The 24,741-nt window shown below is 54.5% G+C and overlaps 1 protein-coding gene across 1 annotated transcript in view; it reads right to left on the minus strand.

The window, feature by feature from the left end:
- KCNK9 (potassium two pore domain channel subfamily K member 9) overlaps positions 1-24,494 on the minus strand; it is a 93,071-nt gene extending 68,577 nt beyond the window's left edge. The window contains exon 1 of the mRNA XM_081496690.1: positions 24,212-24,494. Coding sequence (XP_081352816.1) covers positions 24,212-24,494 — 283 coding nt within the window. The remainder of the gene's footprint in view (positions 1-24,211) is intronic.
- Between the last annotated feature and the right edge of the window lie 247 nt (positions 24,495-24,741).

Genomic DNA, 24,741 nt, shown 5'->3' on the forward strand with positions numbered 1-24,741 from the left:
GAGGCAGCCCGGGGCCAAGCAAGAGCATAATTCCTCTAAACGCTGAGCACTAAGCACAGGGCAAAAAGTGGGTTGTAACCCTTGACAAGAAGAGAAACAAGCTGGACGCCCCCACGGCCAGCGTGGTAACTGGAAGCCCAGCCTGACGGCTCAGCTGTCCTGCTGCTTGGCCTGGAGCTCCGGACCTGCAAGCCCCACCTTCTTCCTCAGGCTCCACAAGACCCCAAGAACCCCAGGAAGCTTTGGTATCAGGATTCCGCCAAGCGTGGATACCCCTCTTTCAGACAGAAGGACTCCAGGGGGTCGTGGCGAGGACTCTCCTGGGAGGTGGGTCTCTCGGGCCCCACCGCCCTCATATTCGGGATCTGAACCCACCTGTCCTCTGTGGGCTATGAGCCCCAAGGTCTCTGTGCCCCTGGGACCACTGCCCCGTGTTCACACAGGCTCCCGGGACACCCCGCTCCACGTCACTTCAAAGCGCATCTGGATCTCAGTCCGCACCAGCTGAGCCCTTCCTCAGGGGCCTCCAGTTCTGCAGGGGTGAGGCTCTGAGGGGCTGGGTCCTCACGCTTCTAGGATGTCCTCTGGGGTCCCCAAGGGCCTCTGGGCCCACTCCTGGGAAGGTCCCTGGTCCACTGCACAGCCACTTCTAACATCCACAAACGCTATCCCCTTTGGGAGTCTGGGGCCTGCTGGCCTTGGGGCACTGTGGCCAGGCTGAGGGCCAGCACGGGGGCTTGTGGGCTCCGATGTGGACCTAAGGCCTTGCTGTAAGACTCAGCAATGAAGGGCCTCTCCCCTGGTGTTAAGTGGGCAAGAAAGCTGCACCCATCCTCACCGGATGTGGCTCCACATTATACCCGCATAGCGGCAGAAACACAGCGGCTGCTGCAGAGACCCAGTCTATGCTGACCTGAAAGACCACCCCTGAGGCACTTGCAGGTTTGCGTTGTTTTAAACTCATTTCAGAATAGGAAGCATTCTATTCAGGGCCTGAATCTTGTAGGGCCACTCCATGCTGTTCCCCCTTTTTCTTTACCGAGAAAACCCCAGTTGGACGTGGAATAGCCATGGGCCCAGCTAGAAACACCAGGTGTGGGCACAGGCCCCCAATCTGCCAGTGACGGCTGGAGCGGGCGTCGGGCAGGGCTCTGGGAGTACACAGGTGTGGCCCCTGGACTCCAGACTTCACTCCTTCCCTTCTTCCCACGAGGAAGCAGGATGAGGAATGACAAACAAAAGCTGCTCAGTAAGACGGGGGCGCAGGGGCCGGAAGGGGCTGGGTCCTCAGCGACTTCCCCAAGGAGCGGTACCTGCCTGGCCTCAGTCAGTTCAGTTCAGTCCAGTCGCTCAGTCGTGTCTGACTCTTTGTGACCCCATGGACCGCAGCACGCCAGGCCTCCCTGTCCATCACCAGCTCCCGGAGTTTACCCAATCTCATGTCCATCGAGTCGGTGATGCCATCCAACCTTCTCATCCTCTGCCTGGCCTGCAGACACCCAAACTACCTGTTCTAGGGAAAATCCTGAACTGGTTAAGCTGCTGTGGTCAGACTTTTACAAAACGCTCAAGAAGTGAACACAATCCTCACGGACACAGGTAGAGGTCATTCCACCCAGCACCTCTGGGTGTGCACGTCCCTGGATAAAACCGGGGAACTGTTAGCAGGAACCAGCCAAGGTCAACAAGGGTTAACACGTGCCAGTATTTTCTCAGTCCTCACACCAGCAGTCCCATTTTACAGATGCGAAAACCGCTCAGAGCAATTGATGAGCTCACACTAGGTCACACAGCCTGTGAGGGCACAGGTTAGGATTTGAACCAGGTCTTTTTAGAGACACCCAGGTTCCTTTCTCACAAAAGAGAGACTGAAGCCAGATGGGGGAAGCAGCTCCACACCGGGGGCAGAGCGGGACTCCAGGTGGACGCCTGCCTTGCTAACTCCTTAAACACTGAGCTAGGATGTGTGGACCAGAATGAAGCAAGGATAGAGCCCACAGCACGCTGCCCTCCCACCTCCACTCCGGCCCTGGAGTCTGCAGTCCACCCAAAGCCGGGGGCTCGTTCCTGGCCATGCCTGGAGCCCTGTCACAGCCGTTAGTCACCAACTGATGGAGTGACCCCCCAGGGGGTGAGCCTGGGGCCGCAGCTCCCGGGTCCTGCCCCCCAAGCCACCTGGTCCCACTCCACGCCTGCGGGGACTTGGGGCCTCAGGCCCGAGCCCAGCAGGCATTGGCAGCATTTCTTCCGGCTGGCACAGACTCTGCCCAGGGCCAGCCAAGTATGGGCGCCTGGCCTGGCCTTGGCCAGCAGTGGCAGAGGTGGATGGACCGTAAGTCCCAGAGCCCAATCCTGCGGGGGTGTCACAGACGCAGGGCAGGCCCCAGCTTCAGGAAGAGGCCTTCCCCAGGGCGGCCAAGGTGTACCCTTCATTTACCCGCCCTGGCCTCCTGCTTCGATGGCCCCAGAAATCAGAGCGAGGGCTTCATCTGGGGTCTGCAGTGGGCCCTGCACACCTTCAAGGGCTGTAGTTGGAAGGGGACAGCCCCAGGGCTGGGCGAGGGGCAGAAGGGAGGATCCTTCCCACAGAGGAAGTGGCCCTCCTGGACTCTAATATCTCACAGGTTATGGGAGGTGTTAAGGAAGCCACACACTAGGGAACAGTGGAGCCAGGATTTGAGCCCCACTGGTCAAATTCTCTAATTCCAGAGCTCGGCCCCTTCCCTCCAACTGTTCCAGGCCCCACCCACCCAGCCTGGGGTGCATGCTCCAGCCTCGCCCCAGCCTTCTTGCAACCCCTCTCCTGCCACAGGGCCTTTGCACACACTGCGATGCTCCTTCATCCTGGGGAAGTGCCTTGTCCCTACATCAAGTCTCAGCTTAAATGGCACTTCTGGCACACACCACCCTTGGCCACCTCATCGGGGTTCAGCCCCCATCGCTCACTCTCACAGCACCCACTTGCCCTTTACAGCACATGCCATGACTTGGAGCTTCAGGCTTGCATTTACTCATTTAACAACTATCATCCCGAGCAGACATGTGGCATTCGTGTCTGTTTCAGTTACCTCTCAGCCAACCACACTTGGCAGAGTTCAGCACATCACCATCACCATATCCAGCATCCATCCATTATGGACCATGTGCCAGGTTCCAGGCCAAGTGCTGTACTCACCTTCTCTCACTTAATCCTCGCAAAACCTCTCAGAAGCAGCCATTCATCTACCCATTTTACATATAAAAATACTGAGGTGTTCAAGAGGCAGACCAGGATGTGCACCCGTGGGGATGAGCCCACAACAGCTCTAACCACAGGGCAGGGCTCCTCTCGCCAACAAGCTGCTCCACACATGCATGGTGAATAAAGAACCAACAGAACAGCCTAAAAAGGTATCGGGCAGAAAAAGCTGGCTTAAAACTCAACATTCAAAAAACTAAGATCATGACATCTGGTCCCATCACTTCAAGGCAAATAGATGGACAAAAAGTGGAAACAGTGACAGTTTTTATTTTCTTGGGCTCCAAAATCACTGCAGATGGTGATTGCAGCCACAAAATTAAAAGACACTTACTCCCTGGAAGAAAAGCTATGACAAACCTAGACAATGTATTAAAAAGCAGAGACATCACTTTGCCGACAAAGATCTGTCTAGTCAAAGCTGTGGTTTTTCCAGTAGTCATGTACGGATGTGAGACTTGGACCATAAAGAAGGCTGAGCGCCAAAGAGTTGATGCTTCCGAATTGTGGCACTGGATAAGACTCTTGAGAGACCCTTGGACAGCAAGGAGATTCAATCAGTCAATCCTAAAGGAAACCAGTCCTGAATATTCATTGGAAGGAGTGATGCTGAAGCTGAAGCTTCAATCCTCTGGCCACTTGATGCAGAGCTGACTCACTGGAAAAGACCCTGATGCTGGCAAAGACTGAGGGCAGGAGAAAAAGGGGGTGACAGAGGATGAGGTGGTTGGATGGCATCACCGACTCAATGGACATGAGTTCGAGCAAACTCTGGGAGATAGTGAAGGACAGAGAAGCCTGGTGTGCTGCAGTCTAAGGGGTCACAAAGAGTCCAACTGAGCGACTGAACAACAGAGGACTAGCCTGAGCAAAGGTGGGAGGCAGGAGGCACGGCCCACAGTGTAAAGGAGAGAGGATGCTGACAGAGATGGGTGGAGTCATGAGGGGAGGTCCACTTATCTCAGAAGTCTGGACTTGACCCAGCAGATTTCCCAGAGGCCCTGAGGGCTTGGGGGCTGGGACAAGGGCTACAGGCTTGTCATGCGGGGGTGAGGGGGGGTAAGCTCACCCCACATCACAGGGAATAGCAAGTTGACTGCTCCCTTTGCTGGAAGGTACTAAAGTTCCAAAAGCTTCCCTAGTGAGGCCAGTGGTAGGTCAATCCTACATCATGGGATGGGGCACTGGCCACCTGCAGTGGACGCCTGGACCCAGTACCCTAGAGAGGTTGGGGCGTGGACCAGTGCACAGAGTGATGCTGCAGAGAATTTTTATTTAACTGACTGGCAGTGTGTGTGGCCCATAGTCAGAACCACACTTGGGGCTCAGGAGAGCGAGCGACCTGGAAGAGAGGCGTAGCCCCAGGTGGACGATGGAAGGCCCTCTTCCTTCCTAGGCCTGCTCATACGAAACTTCCAACCCCAAGGGAACCAAACCAGGTCCTGCAGCATCCTGGGATCTGCAGGAAAAATGGCAGGGTCCTCAGAGCAAGCCAGGCGGCCAAGAGGCACAAGGAGAAGCCCACTCTCACCGAAAGGGGGGCTGCCCCCACAGCTGCACTACCCACCACTTCTTGTAGACACCTGCTATTCAGATTCGTGGGCTGTGGCTTTTCAAGGATTTGCTTGTCTGAAAGACTTGGAGAATATTCTAGAACAATTAAATAGCCCCCATGGAAGCTGTTCCACTTCCATGCCTATATTCATTCAACCAACAGTCTGCGAAGGTCTGCCAGGTGCCAGACACTGGTGGACAAACGTCTCAGTCTCTGCTGGGAAGGCCAGGGGCAGGGGAGGAAGTTGGGCTTGGGGGGAGCTGAGCACAACACAGGGAGATGGGGGCTGAGCTGGTGGGGGCCTGGAGCTACAGAATAATAGGGAGCTGACCAGCCAGAGAGGAGGGGTCTTCAGTGGTTAGGGGCTCCGGCTACATGGCACAGGGTGCCTGCTGCATGAAGCCAAGAGGCAGGTAAGCGCTCAGACTCCAAGGTCCGCTGTGAGCAGAGCCTGGACGCCGTAGGCAGCTGGGAGCCATCGACAGCTTCGGAGCAGCAGAGTGACTCCATCTGATCTGATGGCCCGTGGCCAGCTTGCCGCACATCAGCACAGACCTTGAGCCATCTCAGAAATGCATGCGCTGGGACAAGGCCGAGTGGGTAACGTGGTCCCAGTGCACGGTTGCATAATGCCCCGTGGCCCCCCGCCAGCCCTTTAAAAACAAATGCTTAGGTCATTCCCAGAGGAAGCCAAGAATGAGAGAGGGCTCCTCTGTGTGCCCAGAAAGGACCGAAGCTGAGCTGGAAAACAAAATCTGAAGGAAAAAACCCAGAACATTTCTGATGGCTGGGTCTCCTGGCTGTGGGAGCAGGCGGGACTTCAGCCAGGGGAGCATCGGGGCCTGGGGAAGGGGGCAGGACATGGTCCTGGCAGATGGCCAATGTCCACTTGATAGGCAGAAGTGAGGAAAAGGCACCAACAGCTGTAAGGGTCACTGCTGGGCCCAGGAGGAATGGCTTAAGGAGATGAGGGCATTGGCCTGCCAGCACTTGCCCTGTCGGTGGGTGGGGAGAAGGTGTCTGGGACATCAGGAGTGAGGAGGAGGCAGCCAGGGACAGGAACACTACCTGGGCCAGTGGCTCCCTCTGCTCACCCCCCTCATCTCTGCCCCTCCCACCCCAAGAGGTGCTCCCCTGCTGACAGCATGCCTCATCTTCTCCTCCCATCCCTTGATGAGGGACCTATCTCTCAGGACACCCTGAGACGCCAAATAAAGCAGCCAGTGGCCTGTGTCTTCAGCAGTAGGTCCAGGGGTTTCCATCGCCAGCCACCGGGGACCTCAGAGCCAACCTTGCCTGCGGGATCACTTCCCACTCGGGAGATGCAACCCAGGCAGGGAAGGGAAACCTGCCTGCGGTGTTGGAGCTGACCACAAGGTACTGGGTCACACCCCAGGCCATGTGTTAGCTGACCCTGGCCAAGGGCTCGGAGGCCATACAGGCAGAAGCTGCAAGGCCCTGAAACAGGCTGTTGGGAGCTCCCTTTCACTCCTGGAGTCCAGGATCCAAGCTCCTACACCTCTGGGGAGGTGTGAAATGGGGCAGGTGGCCACACCCCCTTCTCCATCATCTTCCAAGGACTGGGCTAAGGGTGGCCATGTCACCCCCCCCCCCCCCGGCACATGAGGGAGAAGCAGAAGTTGCTGGGTCGGGCTTCCAGGAAAGTTTGTTCACAGAGAAATCTCAGCTGGCATAGCCCATCCTACTTCTTCCTGCCTGGAACACAGATGTGATCCGCATGAGTATAAGTGACGACACACAGAGAAGATGAAGCAAGAAAATCAAAGGAACTGGGACCCCAGATGACCCTGGACAGAGTCCCGCAGAGCCCAACACCGTCACTCCCTGGACGTTCCACCCAGACATTCTCTGGGAACTCCACGTCCTCCGGTTACCTCCAGGTCAGCCACACCTCAGCAGAGCCCTCACTGATGGACCTGACACCAACACTGGACTCAGTGAGCCCTCAGTGAGGGCGCGAGAGCAAATTCTTGTGCAATTTAGTGCCAACCGCTCTACAACAGGAGCTCGAACATTTGACGTCTTTTCTTTTTTGTCCTTTACCCTAGGAAACTCCAAGTAAACCAGATGTTCTATCATGGCCATCCTATACATGAATCACACACAGAGTCCAGAGTCTTGGACCTCTGTACCTTATTCTTGGGCATTTTGTTACAAGCCATATTAAAATCTTCCTAGAAGAAAAAGGGTAAAGTTAAGCTAAAAATATGAACATACACACACACACATAGACATATATATATACATACATATACACTCGCCTACATTTATATATATAACAAATGCTAATAAAAGAAAGCAGGCACAGAAATAATATCAGGGAAAAAAGAACCCAAGGCAAAAATATCAAACACAATTTTAAAAAGCTTGTCGTATAAAGGCAAGCTTATCTCCACACCCAGACGAAATAACAAATATGAACCTTTATGCATCTAACCACATCGCTTCAAAATACATAAACCTAAAATTGACAGAAATACAAAAAAGTGACAAACCACAGTTACAGTGACAAAGCACTGAAAGAGACACTAACATGTCTCCCTCAGAAATTAAGTAGACCTAATAACAATGATAATCAGATGATTATAGGGCAGGGACACAAGCAGAAATGTCTCTAAAGCCAAGTAGCTGAAGCAAATTAGTGAGGTGACCTTATGTGATGATGATGGGGACTGTGGTGAACTGGACAGAGCACACGTTCCATTAAAGGCATAAAAATTAACAAAATAATGATAATTTCAAATAGTATATATGCTTAATGCAATATGTATGCAGGTCAATTTAGGCAATAATCACTAATAGTAACCCTTGAAAGGTTTTGAACAATATAATAAACAAGTTTGATTTATCAGACTTACATAGAGCTTCATGCACAACAAAGAGATAGGTGTTCTTTTCAAATATACATGAAACTCTACAAAAAAGCAATCACTGAGCCACAAAGAAAATGCCTAGTAAACATTAGAATATAGAAATTATGCTTTAGCAATGTGCCTGAGATAGTGAACACTCAATAAATGTTTGGAATGGAATAGCTAACAATTTTATCAACTTGTGGGCTATTTTATTATTATTATTTTAATTATTATTATTACTATTACTTCTACCATTATCCTCATTTTATAGATGGGAAAAGCCCAAGGTCACAGCTAGTAAATGACCAAGGATTCTTCCTTGCTCAGGAAACCTGGCTCCATACCCAGGAAATCTGGCTCCAAAGCTCATGCTTGTAACCACTATGCTAACTTTATGTGTATAACTCTCTGTGTGCACAATATTAAAACACATACTTCAGATAACTCTTGGACTCAAGAAAAAAACTAATTTTCAAATTGTTTACAAATAAGTGATAATGAGAGACCTATGGGACACAGCCAAAGTGGCAAGCAAAGGAACATGTATAGCCTCTGATACATTTATTCAAGAAACACAAAGACTAGTAACTGTCAGGGTGTGAAGGGAAGAAAAGAAAAATAAAACTAAAGAATGTAAAATAAATAGTTAATAAATACAAAAGCAAAAATCAATACGATAGATAACCTAACTGTAATATAATAAAACCAAGAACTCTTTTTTGTTTTTAAGATCAGTATATGTTGGCAACTAATTTAAAATATTTTCAAGCACCATGAGGGCTAAAGAAAACTTGTGAGCAGGCCAGAGCCTGCATGGGAGCTAAGTGTTTCATACTATTCTACTCAGCAACCTGCCTCAGCCATCACCTGGAAGTGGGGCTGAGGGGCCAGACAATGACGAGACTTCCACTTCTACTTTATGTTTTTGCTCAATACTTGAAGTTTTTCAGTATAAAAATTCTCAAATATAGACTAAGGTAGAGGGTGAAAGTATACACACTCCCAAACACAAATAATAAAACTTCAATAATTAACAACCTATGGCCAATCTTATTTCACCTGAATCTCCACCCACTTCCTCTGCAATTCAGAAAATTTTGAAGCAAATCTCAGACATTTCATCTGATCTTTAAATATTTCAGTAAATATCTCTAAAAGATAAGAATTCATTTATTAATATTATATGTTGTTGTTTAGTCACTAAGCTGTGTCAGACTCTTTTGCAACCCATGGACTGTAGCCCTCCAGGCTCCTCTGTCTGGAATTTCCCAGGCAAGAATACTGGAATGGGTTGCCATTTCCTTCTCCAGGAGATCTCCCTGACCCAGGGATCAAACCTGCGTCTCCTGCATTGGCAGGTAAATTCTTTACCACTGAGCCACCTGGGAATCCCCAATATTACATATAATCATAATAAAATAATCACACCAACAATGTAACATTAATATGTATGTGCTTAATTAAAGAAGTAACACATGCTACCTGTTTAAAAAAAACAGTTAAAAGAGAAGTTTAAATTCTTTCAAACTTCTACTTCTGTGCAATAGACCTCATATACCTCAAAACATGCTGAAGGATCATCCACAAATGATCCTTGTACAAATGGGGACACTGAGGCTGAGACCAGGGAAAGGGTTTGCCTGTCATCCCCCAGCCAGTAAGACGTGGAGCATCGATTTGAGCTCTTGGTGACACACCCCAGGCTGGGTCCACTCTACCATGGCAGCCTTTTAACCCGACTTATAACCAGGTTTTGAAAATAATGATGGAATACTTAAGACGGTGAGGCAACAAAACCTCCTTGGCCATAAGGATACACACTCACTATCTTACATGTGATGGGGCAGAGAACTAACATCTGTGCAGGAAATTCTGCATGGTAAGCCTGGGTAGGTACTTTCATTTCCATCTTCTCTTTCAAGGCTCCCGGCAGCCCTAGGCCATGGGCTGAATTTGTCGTTGTTGTTCAGTCGCTCAGTCATGTCTGACTCTTTGCATCTCCACGGACTGCAGCATGCCAGGCTCCCGTCCCTTCACCATCTCCTGGAGTTTGCTCAAACTCATGTCCCTTGAGTTGTATCTCCCCAAATTTGTATGTTGAAGTCCTAAGTCTCCATCTCAGACTGGGACCAAATTCGGAGATGGGGTCTTTAAAGCAGTGATTATGGTGGCACTAGTGGTAAAGAACCCGCCTGACAATGTAGGAGACATAAGAGATGTGGGTTTGATCCCTGGGTCCAGAAGGTTCCCTGGAGGAGGGCATGGTAAGCCACCACTCCAGTATTCTTGCCTGGAGAATCCCATGGACAGAGGAGCCTGGTGGGCTACAGTCCAAAGGCTCGCAGAGAGTCAGACATGACTGACGTGACCTAGCACGCATGCACATGTTAACATGAGGTCACCAGAGTGGCAGAGTAGTCCACCGTGACTGGAGTCTCTCTTTGGCTGTGGTGGGTCTTCGTTGCTGCACGCAGGCTTCCTCTAGCTGCGGCGAGCGGGGGCTACTCTTCGGTGCAGTGCCTGGGGTTCTCACTGCAGTGGCTTCTCCCATTGCAGAGCACAGGCTCTAGGTGCATGGACTTCAGTAACTGCAACACAAGGGCTCAGCAGCTGTAGCTCACAGGCTCTAGAGCACTTTCTTCATAGTTGTGGCTTAGTTGCTTTGCCACAACTGTGGGATCTTCCCGGATCAGGGATCAAACCAGTGTTCCTTGCATTGCAAGGCAGATTCTTCACCACTGAACCACCAGGGAAACTGGTGTCTTTATAAGAAGAGGAGATTAGAACAGACACCCACAGAGGTATGACTATGTGAAGACAGGGAGATGGTCCTCTCTCAGCCAAGGAGAGAGCCTCAGAAGGAACCAATCACGCCAACACCTTGATCTCGGACTTCTGGTCTCCAGAATTTAAAAAAATAATAACAATAAGTGTCTGTTGCTTAAGCTACTCAGTCTAAGGTACTCTGTGCAGCCTGAGCTTCACCAAGAGTAGAGGTACACTGGGCACTTCACCGATGAGAGAACAGCATGCGCCTTACAGCGCTGAAATGGGCAGTGCTTGAACCCAGATGAGAGTCCAAAGGTATGTTCCCTCCACCGCACCAGGCAGCTAGGCATGAGAGCGAGGAGGGCTCAGCAAAGGGTGAGGACAGACTGTCGGTCAGCCAGGAGGGTGAGCAGACAGCGCCCCGGCCTTGGCCCCACCGTGGGCAGGCACACCTCCGGCCCTTTGGCTCTGGACTGCGTCACCTGACTTGCTTCTGATGAGAAGATGTGGCCGAAATGACAGCACGGTAGCAGGGTCAGGACATGAGACATCTCACTTGCTTTTGCTGCCCTCATGCACCTCTGCCATTACCGAGAGGAAAACACACAATGGCTTGGGACAGAGCTGCCCCATCAGGTTGCAGACCAGCAGTGAGAAAAAGCTGCCCAGCAGAGCTCTCTGGAGCAGCCAATCCCAGCTGACCCACAGTCTGTGAGTGATAAAAAAAAACGGTTGCTCTTTTAAACCTCTAGGTTTGTGGGTGATTTGTTACATGCCACTACCTAACTGAGACAAAAGGTCAAAAGAAGCAGTGTACAACCAAACAGATATAAGCTCAGACTCTATAGTCAGACTGCCTGAGTATAACTCCTGGCTTAGCTACTATTCTGCTGTGTGACCTTGGGCAAATTACTTAACCTCTCTGATCTTCCGTATCATCTGTAAAATGGAATACATGAAAATATCCATCTGATAGGGTTGTGGAGAGCATGAAATTAATTGAGATGGTGTCTGAAGAAAAACAAAACTCTCTGAGTGATAGCTCTACTGTGGTGACTAGGGACTAGCAGTTAAGCTTGTCCTGGGGTGCTCTGGTCAGCACGACTGAGACAAGAGATGAGAGACCTTGTGTTTTCTTTTGTTTTAACATTGATCCCACACCTGCCTTTCCCTACTAACTTTGTGAGGCAGTGAGGTCCCTATCACTGGAGTATCAAGCAATGATCCACTCTCAAAGGGTAGGACCAGATGCAATAATCACTGAGGCAGGTAAACAGTGGTATCAAGAAGAGAATGTCGGGCTTGAGGGCAGGAGATCTGGGTTTCAAGTCCCAAACTCCATGTGTGACCTTGGGAAGCCACTGGACGTCTCTGGTCTCATGCTACAGAATTGTTACGTGGATAAAAGGTAGAAGTGGATGGGACTTTGCCTTGTAAACTAGTAATACCAAGGACAAGCTACAGGGTCATCACAGAAATGTGACTCCAGGCATATTGATGGAAAAGCCCTCCACCTCTGAAGTTCTGTCTCTCACCAGCTTAGGGTGGGCAGGCATGCCGCCACCATCCATGCTATACCCGTGACCACGTGACTGATGGGTCACACGCAGCCCTCTTCCCCAGTGGGGCTGCCTCTCAGCTCAGGGTTCCAGTGGCCAAGTCAATTGGCTGCATCAGATCATCATCAAGCAAAACCTCCTACCCTGGGAGCCGGGCCAAAGCTCACTGGCTCCCCTCTCTCTGCCTGGTTCTGGGGTGTCTGGGAGATTGTGAGTTCTGGGTGTCAACTGAACCCACAGACCCCCTTGGACCAGCTGAGTCCACAGCTATGGACACCAGCCCTCCAACCCCACATGACCTGGTTCAGGCCACACAAAGATTACTTGGAAAATGTTCTGAAATAGTAAGAACATCAAAAAAAAAAAAAGCCTTCAGTATTGCTGAGGGATGCTGCAATTGCAGTGAGAGCAAAATCCCTGCACCATATGCTGTTGTGTTTACAGAACAACACACAACACTACCAGGTGCTCGTGCCCTCTGACCCAGGAACCCTACCGTGACAGCAAACCCAGCAGAATCCACACACACACACACACTCACAGAGATGTTCAATAATTGCCAAGAAGAAAAGAAAAGACACATACACATTTGTTGTTGTTCAGTTGCTAAGCCATGTCTGACTCTTTGCGACCCCATGGACTGCAGCATGCCAGGCTTCCCTGTTCTTCATCATTTCCTTGAGTTTGCTCAAATCCATGTCCATTGAGTCAGTCATGTCATTCAACCATCTTGTCCTCTGTCACCCCCTTCTCCTCTTGCCCTCAATCTTTCCCCATATACATTAAAACATTATAAATATAGAAGTGATTAAAAAGATGATCATACATTCCTTTAGTGGATATGGAGCTATGAAAATAGATTTTCTTTAAGACTGCAGAAATACAAGGTAATGTTTGATGTGTCTGATGTAAACTTAAAGGATTCTGAAATGCTAGGCATATGCCACAGACACCATGGAAGAATACCAATACCTATCTCTACTCCTTCGTCTCCTTCAGAATCCATTCAGCTTGAAAAGCAACATGTCGTATCTCCCCAGACTCCCTCGCAGTTAGGGTTGGCCATGAGACACACTCCTGGCCAATGAGATGTGAGTAAAAGTCCTTGGGAGGCCCATCCAGGAAATCTGTTTAGAACGGAGCGGCTTCAGTGGGTGCACACCTTTGTCTTCTATTCTCTTTTTCCTGCCAGGAGAGGATGCTGGAGGTGATGCTGGATGCTAAGATGGAGCAGCATCTTAGAGCTGTGAGGCACCTAAGGACTGAAGCCGAGAAAACTGGCTGGGCAGAAAGACAGAAGGAGCCTGGGTCTCCGCAGGCATCATGGGGCTCCCTATCAGCCCAACGACCTGCCCGAGACTCTTTCACTGCTGTTTGGTCCAGTCACTGTGGCCTAGGCTCTCTGCTACAGGCTGCTGAACACAGTGTCTGAGAGATTCATCCTGGTGAAATGACAGAAACAGTAGGCACACATTTGGGCAAAGATGAAAGTGTGAACATGAAAAGCTAAAGCCATTCCCACATGTGACCACACGACCACAGGGGAATGATGGGGAACTTCCCCCCTCTTCATAAAACCATCTTTGCCACAGTTCACTACTTCTCCTTTTCAGCCATATGAGAGCTACTTTGTGAACTGACACACACTGGCATCCACTGAGCTCACTGGTGGTTGAATCCCTCTGGCCTAAACACTTGTTCCAAATAGATGCTAGACCAAATAAATGCCCCTCGGCACTTGGGGTGGGGTCAAAGAGGTCACTGCCTCCCCGAAAATGGCGCTCACACTGAGAAACCTCTCATGACAACTGGACTCAGCGGGAACATCCCCCACAGCTCTCAGCATCCCGGGTCAGGCCCTTTCCTGGGGCCCAGATGAGACTTGCGGTCAGAGCCCATCCAGTCCAGCCCTGCACCGCCAGCGGTCACCAGAGTCCAAGAGAGAAAAAGTCCCAATGTTGCACATGTGAGGATCAAGAGGCATGGGGCAGCCTCCAGACGCACCTGGGGCCTCGCCGCTAGACTGGAGCAGAATCCACGCCCCCTACGACAGAACAACGCTGCGAGGGAGCTTCTGCCTGGGGAGAGGGGAGGCCGAGTGTCCTCCTGTGGTTTTCCCCAACGCCTCTCCCACCACCCCGAGTGAGTCACCCCAGGGGCATCTGAGCTCCCATCTCCCCTCCACACAGGACTGTGCCTGAGTCACCTCCCTCCAAAGACCCTGGCCCACCCTAGGTGGTTGTGTGGCCTCCTCCAGGCAGAAAGGAGGAAGCAGGCAGACGGAAGGAACCCACTTCCCAGGTACCCAATGCGCACGTGCACGTGCCACATCACTCAGCACCCCACCACCACGTTCTGTGGAGGTGGCTTTTTCTCCCCGTCTGCAGGAGAAGTCAGCAGGGCAGGGGACACTGTGCACTTTGGAGGCCGCATGGCAATGTCTAGAGACATTTTTGTCTGTCATTGCTGGGTGAGGAGGGGAGTTGCCACCAGCAACTAGAGGATGGAGACCAGGGGTGCTGCTCATGTCCTACAATGCACAGGACAGCCCCCACTGCAAAGAGGTGGAAGCAAAAGTGAAGTCGCTCAGTCGTGTCCCGCTCTTTGTGACCCCATGGACTGTAGCCCACCAGGCTCCTCTGTCCATGGGATTTTCCAGGCAAGAGTACTGGAGTGGGGTGCCATTCCCTCCCCCAGAGGATCTTCCTGACCCAGGGATCGAACCCGGGTATCCCGCACTGCAGGCAGACGCTTTAACCGTTTGAGCCACCAGGGAAGTCGCAAAGAGGCATCCAGCCCCAAACGTCCGTGGTGGGAGGGGGGAACTGTGCCCTGGCCCAAGGTCACACGGGGACCAGAGCCGGGGTCCCAGGCACAGCCTGTGCTCTTCACGGCATTCACAGTGCCATCCTCATCGTGGATCATGAGCAGTCATGGTCTCCTGCCCACAGAAGCAGGGACACTGCCAGTGAGCACCAGGAAGTACCCAAAGGAACCCCCAAGAGCCAGCAGGCAGATCCCCGCCAAGCTCCGCTGCACTGAAGACCAAGGTAAGAAGGTGTGGGGGGAACAGAAAGGGGGCAGACGTGCGCCCACAGTGACTCAGGGGGCCCGGGCTCCAGGAGCAGACCCACTCAGCCTGGACACCCCAGGGCTGCAGCATCCACAGCAGCTGCCAGCGCCAGTCTCTGCCCCTCACCCCCTAGCAGGTCTCGCCCACCCCAAGACTCACTGCACCCCAGATGCCTGCCCCCTCACACACCTCCAACAAGTGGCCAATGGGGACCAAAGACACCACTGCACATGCTTCACACTCACTAACGTCTAGTCCCGGATAGTCCATCGGGCAGTCAGTCATCAAGCATCCAGCAAGTACATTCCTGGGGCTCAGGACACCGGGATGAGAGTCCTGACCACAGCCCTCTAGCATCTTTCATGTGCACAGACCCAGCACAGCAACAGGGCCCACTGTCACCTCCCGACAGTGTCAGGGGACAGACCCGAGGGGGACCCCAGCGCCCTGTGAGTGCACGGGCCAGCCTGGCAGGGGGACCAGCACGGGCAGGGTCTCAGGTGGGAGCGGCCCACCAGGGGTGTCCAGGGAAGGGTGGAGGGAGACGGCGGTGGAGGGGGGAGGCTGGAAGGGCAGGAAGGATGCCACAGGGCGGAGGGCTGGGTGCCATGACAACACGCCGCAGAGGGCAAACACCTGTGCCCCCCGGCCCCGGGCAAAGGCCAGTGATACTGGCCTCTAGGAGGCCTCTGGCCTCCTGCCCCGCATGTCTGGCAGGACCGTGACAGCCCCAGGCTATTTTGCAGGTGGGTGTCTCTCCCCTCCAGGTGCCCAGCAGACTCACACGGGCCTGTCACTGGTGGTGGCCCTGGGGGCTGAGATCACACATCCGAGCTGCGGGAGAAAGGTGCTCCCCATCAGCGAGATGGGTCTCCAAAATGCCATCTTCCCTAAAACTGACAGCCGAGGTTCAAGAAGCTGGGCCTGTGTCCTGCACCTGCCCGGTAGCCCCGGGGCCCAGCCAAGCAGGAAGAGGGCCCCTAAGCACTCAGTTCAAAGTCTCTCCAGCTCTCGGGACCAGGCGTGAACCTCGGCCCCCAGCAGGTGCCCTGAGCGGGGCCCCGGGAAGCCCGAGACCAGTGGGCGTCCAGCCCTGCCCTGGGCACTCAGGTGTCCACTGGGGAGGTTGCTGCACACACACAGACCTGGGGTGCCCTGCGCAAGGAACGGTGGGCCTGGCTCTGACCCGAGAGGTTGGGGGTGCAAGGAGTCAGTGGCAGCGGAATTTGGTGGCGTGGGCTTCAGAAGGGTGGCTGTGGCTGCGGCTGCAGGGTGGAGGAGGGTGGCCTCCCAGGAAGTCACATTTTCCCAACAAGCCTGGGGTGAGAAGACCTACAGCCTAGGCTGGGACCCCATGATTCCAGAAGCCCCCAGCCTGGCCCCCCTCCCACCATGGCAGCCTCCTTCTGCTGCAGGCCAGAAGGTTTGCTATCTCCAGGGTTGTTCTCTAATGCGGTGTGGACACGGAGCAGCGCCCACAATGGCCAGGGCGACAGGAACCTGCAGGGGCAGGGGCTGGAGAGAGGCTGGGGTGGGACAGCCCCCAGAGGGTGGGCAGGGAGCCAGGCTGGGAGGCTGTGATGACGACACTCCAAGCGTGGTTCCCTTACTGTCCTGAAACAGTCTTGGGAATTTGGAGATGGTCCCAGGGCCCCAGAGCTGGTGCGGTGCAGGGAGGCGGGAGGCACCTGCCAGCCGCTGTCATCACAGCAGAGCCTGGGGCTGGGAGAGGAGGCCTCTCACTGCACGTTCTGGAATGTTCTCTGATGCTCCACACAGCCGCCAAGCTCTGCGTCCCCATTTCACGGATGAGGAAGCCCAGGTTAAGGGGGTGTGTCCAGGATGGGGCCTCGAGGACAGGCAGACGTGAGCTGTCCTGCTCGAGGCGAGGGGACCCCCGTGATCTGCCGGCCCCTTGAGTCCCTCTGCACTCAGGCTCTGGAGGCAGGCGGCCCCATGACCCACACCTCCGGATGGAAGACCGAGGCCAGAGGTTGGGCCTAGCCCTGGGCCCCTCTGCTCTCCACACGCCAGGCCCAGCATGGCCCTTGCACACCGAGCACACCTGCACGGCCACCAGCCCACCACAGCCCACAGCTCACCCACCTCTGGGTCTGGCCCCCTCCTTCACCACACTGCCACCACCCAGGGACCCTCCCAGGGCTGGGAATGTGGCAAGGGTGAGGGCAGGTCAGGACAAGCCCGCGCAAGGGGCTGCCCCACCTTCAAGCAGCTGTTCCCCGGCCAGGCCCCCTCCTCGCTCAGGACCAAGACACCAGGAAGGAGCATGGCTGGGAAGGTGGCCGAGCCAACAGACGGTCACCAGCTGGGGACGCTCTGTGTCTCCCAGGCCCAGGGGCAGACATCTCACGGTGTCCTGACAAGCCGGGCCAATGCACTCACGGAGCTCCTAAATTTTCTCATCTTCCCCTGCTGCAATTTCTTTCCATCGATCATCTATTTCTCTGGTTCCACAGCACATAACTGTTTTATGCTCTGAGATCAACATCAGGGCCTGGGTTCACCCCACTTCAAGACAGTGACTACAGGAGAGCTCTCTTGGAGCAGACGACAGACGTTCGAGGGGGCCAAAAGCTCAGAATTCTTCGGTGCAGGGAGGAGGCTGCCCAGAAAAGCTGGCATACTAAGTGGGAGCATTAACAGAAGTATAGTGCTAGACCAGGGGAGGTGATTCTCTGCTCTTGCTGCGTGATCAGACCTGACTTGGAGAGCACACACGTGTGCCAAAACTGCTCAGAGGAGAGGGGCCCAGCTTATGAAGGCATTATCGAAAGAAACTCAGGGGCCCTGGGACCATCTCCAAAATCCCAAGACTGTTTCAAGCCAGGAAGGGAACCAAGCCCTACTCAGCCCTTCTGCCGGAGAGCTGTTAAACCACAGGGAGAGTGCCTTCAGTTTGAAAGGGAGAACTTTCTACGAGTAGAGGTCCCAGAGTGAGGACAGGCAGAAGGAAACTCTGAACATAACCCCTTAAGAAAGTGAATATCAGACACCCCCGGCCCTGCGCATGGGTGGCAAGGAGGAGGATGTCCACCAGCTGGAGGAGAAGACCCTCACCCAAGCTTTCACATCCCAGACCCCGTTGCCCATGGACTCTCTCAAGAGTGCCCACTGCCTCTGCTTCACCAGCCCAGGGGCCTTGCTTCCTAATCTCAGCATTCCACTCATTTCCTCCTGTGCTTTCCCCGGTCCTCTAGCACAGCTGGTGTAAGTCAGAGCACAGGTCAGGTGCCCGGGACCTTACTGTCCATCCTGGCTCCCTGTGCCCATCACACCTTGAACCACGCCACATGCCTCCTGCTCCAGACCCACCACACTCTGGCTGCTGAGTTGTCTCTCCTCTTTCAGGTCTGGACCCCCAAGTTCCAGTTTCTATATGGAGACCTTCTGGTCCCTCCTCAAGTGACCATCATGGAGACTGGCCAGCCCATTGACAGAAGGCCCGCCCTCAACATGCAAACCCCTTTTCCATGTGGAGGCCCACATCAGAACTTCACACAATAACCTCCACATTTATTGAGGCACACGTACTTCATCACATGGGAAGCAATGAGCTCCCTGTCACTAGAAGCATTCAAGAAAAGGCTGGCTGATGATGGAGGATTTGGGGGGCTGGCAATGTTCTGTCTCTTGAGCTCAGTTCTGGTTGCATGGCAGGGTTTGTTTACAGGGATCACTGAGCAATACATTTGTGATAGGTGTGCTTTTTCGTACAAATGTCTTAAAAATTTTCAAATTAAAAGTGACTGGGATCAGCTGATCAGATGGGAAGATGAGGCTGGAACAACTTGAAGACCCCCTGCCATCGAGGCATTAACACTCACTGAGCCCGCTGGGGTGCCATGCACCTCCCCCCTCACAGCAGCCCCCACCCAACTCTGCACATGGGAGGAGCTAGGTAACATCCCACCAATACAGGAAAGCGTGAGCCATGAACAGAGCTGAGTGAATGCTCCGAGCAATGAGGAGTGAGTGAACAAGTAAGCGAATGACAGCATGGAGGAAAGAAGGGTGCACACGTGGGTGTGTGGGGTGTGACACATGGGTATAGGGAGGACGTCGGGGACAGGTGTGAACACAGGTGCATGGGGACGGGCAGGGACAGGTGTGAACACAGGTGCATGGGGATGGGCAGGGACAGGTGTGAACACAGGTGCAGGGAGGACTTGGAGAGGGAGGGCGTGGGGTGGGCAGGCGGAGATGTGGACACAGGGCCACAGGGGAGGAGATGCACATGGAAGCCTGGTTCACCTCCTGTCCGAACTTCCCAGACTCAGCTAGTGAAAGTCGAGGCTGATGAAGACAACAGGTGTCCACACACGGGGCCTCACATTGTACCTGTCATCTCGAAGCCCTCACCGTGGTGGTGTCTCCTACACCTCGGGAGAGCCATCTCTCTCTCAGGTCGCCCTGAGTCAGGGCACCCACCCCTCTGCCTCCCTCAGGACGTGGTTAAACAGGCCTGAAGGACCAGGGCCACACAGAGCAAGGCCAGGTCTGGGCAGGCCTGGGAGGCGGAGCTCAGCACAGCCTCTCATGTGGCCATACCCAGCCCATTGCCATACAGAAGGTCACAAGGAGACCCCAGCCCTCCCCTCCAGCCCGCTGTGTGCGGGGTGGCCAGGCCTCCACCTGAGTCTGGCTGAGCAGGATTGCTGGAGGTAAAGGGAGAAGCAGAAAGACACAGATGGAATATCCCAGAGGCCTGTCCGTGGCTCCTGGTGGAATCTGTACTTGGAGCTGGCAGTGAGGAAATCCCGACTACAGAGTTCTGGGCCCTCTGCCCCAGTTCACACCGCCTCCTCTGGGCTTCAGTTTGCTCATCTGTAAAGTGGGATGATGCTCCCTCCCTCCTCGGGGGTGACGTGTGTGGAAGCCCTGTACTCAGGGGTCCTGCTCCTATTCAGGGTTCTCCTGGAGGTGCCCACTCCATGCGGGGCTCTGCATGGGACCCAGGGTGCCAGGGAGGACACACTTCCCCCAGGGGCAGAATAAATGGCATCAACAACACTGGAGCTGGAGGAGGCACTGAGGGCAGTGGCAGTGAGGGGTGGAGGGGAAGACAAGCATCCTGGAGGACAAGGGCCAACGGGGACGCTCACCAACCCAGGTTGCCTGCTGGCCGCACAGGAAGGGTTAACTGAGTTCAGCTCTCCCTGCGCTTCCCTCTGGACTGTACCCAACTATGTGGCTTCCCAGCCCCCCTCCTGCCTCAAGGCCAGATCTTATCTTATCATCTTAGATGGTCCCAGAGCCTCAGAGGCAACACAGGCCAGGCAGGGGCAGCGCAGCGAGGGTGTAAACTATGGATGGAACACCGCACCAAGAGCACGAGAGGACGACGCGGGAAACACTTTCCACTTGGCGAGAACGCTGTTCAAGGTCCTGTGTGTGAGCGGGGAAAGGGGATGTCCCACCGCATTCTCAGGGGACCTTGAGCAGGGACGGCGTCCCACTCCCCGCCAGAGACCTGCTCCCTGAGCCGACCACCTTGGTTCCTGCAGCAGCCACCCCGCCTTTAGCTAGGGGGATCCCCCCCCGTGTCAGTCTCCCCTCCTCCAAACAGCAGCAAAAACATAAAACCACGTCCTCCACTCCCTCCTTCCCCTGTGAGGACCAGTTTTTAAATTGTCCTCTTAGATCCTCCAAATGAGATCAGAATTCTAAGCACAGTTTCTTCCTTAATGATCCCGAAGGTGGTAACAGCTTAGAACACAGATGTGAAGAGTCTGAAGAGAAGTGTCGAGATTCCCGCTGCTGTCAGGTGTAGTAGCTGAGTGTGGGACACAATTTTGGCCTCAAGCGCCTCCGTAGGAAGAGTGCAAGTTTGTTGGGGTTCCTTCCCCACCCGGGCCTTAGCCCCGGCAGAGCAACTCAGCCCGGGCACTCTACAGCCCTGCCAGGCCTAGTCCTACCGCTCCTCCCGACAGCCCAGCAAGTGGGGTGGGAGGGCATCCAACCCTCCTGCGAATCAGGCAGGCACGGCAGGGTGTGCAGAAGGACTTTCATCTTGATGTGATGGAGAGTTCCAAAGGCCTAGGGCTTGCCAAATTTAGAACCAACAACATGATCTACTCGGCAGTAGCTACAAGTGGCACAGACCTCAAAAGCAGCAAGCGGGGACAGACGGCTCCCAGACCCAGATCAACTACGGAAGTGAGTCTGCCCTCTCAAAGCCAGTGGGACCTGTGCTCGTCCCTCCTCGGGACAAAGGGGGCTGAGTCCGGGCCTCCCGGGACAGCAGGGGCTGTGGTCGGCATGAGAGCCCAGCAAAGTCTCTTACAGAGACGGCGGCCACGGATCCAAGGCAAAGTGGTCATTATACGTGTTCTTAAAATCCATTTCACCAAGTGCGCTAATAAGTGCATTCATCTGGAAAGCAGGGCTCATCAGCAGAGTGAGTGCGGGTAGCGCCTGCCCCACCTCGGAGGCTGGAACTAGAAGCTGGAGCACACAGCCTCAAGAAACCGCTGAAGGTGAGATGAAAAAGAACCCCTCGAAGACGCACGTGACTCATCAACATCACCACCGGATAGAAGACGGCTCCTCAGAGGGCCTGGCTTGGGGCTGGGTGTTGTTCTAGGCCTAGAAGCACCTTAATTTACATTTATATTAAAAAAAAGAAAACAAACAGAAATAACTAGAAAGGTGCTTGGTTTCCTGCAAATGCAAGCTCTTCAGAGCTAAACAGCTTCTTAGGGGAGAATCTGAGGCTGATGTAAAAATTCCCGGATTCTCACCTACTAAGTGCAGACAGCGCTGTACCAGGTGGCTGCAGGCATGAGGGAGCCCACTGGCCCTTCAGTCACCCCAGTGGGTGTTACCAAGCCACACCTCTCCTACAGGTGGGGGTAACTGAGGCTGGGAGTCAGGAACCAGCCCACCCCACGCGCGCCACGGTCTTCCAGGTCTGACCGGCCTCATGTTCCAAGCCCGGTCAGTGGGCTTCCATGGCAGGGAAGCGCTGTTAGGACAGTCTTGTCTTCCTAACCTTACACATGTATTCCAACCTTTCTTTCTGGAAAATCAGTTTGAAATTCAACAAAAGAACTGAGAAAAAGTCACCCAGTAATCAGCGGCCTTTTCTCCTGTGCTGACCAGAGTCCTACCCGCACCTCTGGCTAAGATACACTCAGCCACCATGTCTCAACTCTTTCTCTTTGGAGCCCTAACTGTTAGAAGCACATGTCCAGAACTGCCAATCAGAATCAATCAACTCAATCGACAAGAACCTGATCAGATAAATGGACCATCTCTGGGTTTGATTTGTAACTCCAACCACCATCTCACCAATGCTGCAATTCAATTCTCAGGACCAGCCCAAGCGAGGTTTCCTGGGCTCATGTCACTCCTGGAGGCCTGCACGCTCACAGGTTTCATCTGTTTCGGGTCTACATCACTCAAGGCCCTTCTGGGAATGATGAGTTCTTCCCCTTCCCCAGGGCGGTCAGCTGGTGAGAGGGGGAGGTACATTCCCACAAGCAGGCCCCTGCCCCACTAGATTGCAGTCCCACACATGTGTGTCTTGGCCACAGCTCACGCTGAAAGTTTAAAGACAGAAACGCTGGCCGGCTGGCCCTTTCAGGAGCTGGAAGCACAGGGTGGGAAAGGAAGGACTTTTCTGTGTTTTGGCCACAGGGCCAAGGGCGTGTGGCAAGAGGGAGCAAAGCTGGTTTTGCTGACAACAGAAGGACGATTTCCTTCTGAAAACATAGAAACCTACAGCAATGAATTAAACATTTCAAACAAGATGACTCTCTACAAAGTCTTTTCAACCAAGAAGGAAAGACAAGCCGTCCTGTGCTGGCGCTTCCTGTTGCATATGGCACTGAGAAATACTGTTTTTGCAGCATGCAGAGCTTTCCAGAGAAAGGAAAATATCAAGGGGAAGGAAAATCAGAAAAAGAGGTCCAGAGAAGTCAGGCAGGAGGGATGATGAGAGGATGGGGGAAGAGGAGGCCTTTGCTCAGGGTGCAGGGGCACAAATAAATGGAGGAGGGCAAAACAGCGATGGCTGTGAGCCAACGCGGTGGCCCCGACAGGTCCAAGGAGGTGGCCATGGAGAGGCCAGGAGCCGCGCTGGGACAAGTTGCAAAGCAAAGATGCCACCCTACCTCCTGCCACCGTGGGGAGGGGTCCCCCTCTCCACTGGGCTGCAGTGACCTGATCCTTCCCACACGTTTCAAAGTGTGATAGACACAAGTTTTCCAAACCCCTAGGCCTCAGTGGGGGTCCTGCCCTAGGAACCTCCCAGAGACTGCTTGGTGGGGAGTGCCTTTGGGCTCAGGACCCACAGGATGTACCAAATGGTACATCTCTCCCTGAACCGGGCCAGAACTTCCCCACCTTCTCAGCAATAAGCACACTTGCCTCACCCACCGTCACAGCCCTGGGGTGGACTGGTCCTGTTCCCACCCCACCCCAGCCCCCGCCCTCCTAGAGCCTTTCAGCGGGCTGTCACAGCCCCTCAGTCTCTCCCCCCCGCCCGCCCCCCACATCACCAAACAGCAAACTCTCCTCCCAGGGGCCTGGCACAACCGGGCTCCAGCTCTGGAAGAAGAGGAGCCTGGAGGGAGGAAGGCTGAGATGTGGGCTCGGAGAAGGCTGGCGAGGGTCAGCGCCTCCCACGCTCCAAGAGCAGTGCCCGGGCCATCTGAGTCTGTCTCCGCGCCGCGGGTGCCAAGCCAGCCCTCTCCAACTCCGAGAGAGGTAGTAAGTGTAAGGCTTGGAGCCCCGCGAAGCCCAGCCCGCGCCGGGGCGGTGGGTGGGTGGGTGTCTGCTACGGGATTATTCTTAGCGCTCCACTCTCTTCGCAAAAGTGGCGCCTCCGCCCTCCAGGCTCGGCACGCTCGCTTCGGGTTCGCACGCCCGGTCCAGACACCGGCGCGGAGGAGAGCCCCGGGTGGGGTCCGCGAGGGGTGAGGCCGGCAAGGAGGCGCAGGAGAGGCGGGGGGCTCCCGGAGAGGAGGGGGCGCTGCGGGGAGGGCCACCCCCCTCGCCGGCGACAGGCGGCGTTTAACCCTCGGCGCCCCGCACCCAGCCCTGCGCTGCGCGCTCAGCCGCCTCCCCGGACTCCTCCCGGGACGCGGGGAGCCGGGCGGCGGCGCGCCCAGCTCTTACCTATGGTGGTGATGACCGTGATGGCAAAGTAGAAGGAGCCGGCGAATTTCCACTGGACGCCGGCGCGGTGTGGCTCCGACTGCAGGATCACCAGCTCCAGCTGCCGGTAGTCCTCGCTGCTGATGTTGTACTTGCCCTTGATCCGGATCTCCTCGGCTTTGAGTTTCTCCTCCTCGCGCATCTCGTGGTCCGACTCGAGGGCGTCGAAGACGGCGGCGCCCACCAGCAGGTAGGTGAAGGTGCAGACGATGAGGGACAGAGTCCGCACGTTCTGCCTCTTCATGGCCGCCAGCAAGGAGCCGGCGCGGGGGGCATGTCCCGCAGGCTCGCAGCCGCGCGCGTCCCACTGCAGCGCCCGGCGGCCGCCGCCGCCGCCTCCTCCGCCGCCGCCGCCGCCTCCAAGTTGTAAGCGGCAGCAGCAGCAGCAGCAGCGGGGAGGCGGGGGGCGGGGAGGCTGGGGGGGGCCCCCTCCGCCGGGGCCGCCACAGCCGCTGCCACCGCGAGGCGGCTGGCGGGGCAGGGGCGGCGCG

Source organism: Giraffa tippelskirchi, chromosome 6, assembly GCF_054371585.1.
Source record: "Giraffa tippelskirchi isolate mGirTip1 chromosome 6, T2T-mGirTip1v1.2.pri, whole genome shotgun sequence".
Classification (NCBI taxonomy): Eukaryota; Metazoa; Chordata; class Mammalia; order Artiodactyla; family Giraffidae; genus Giraffa; species Giraffa tippelskirchi.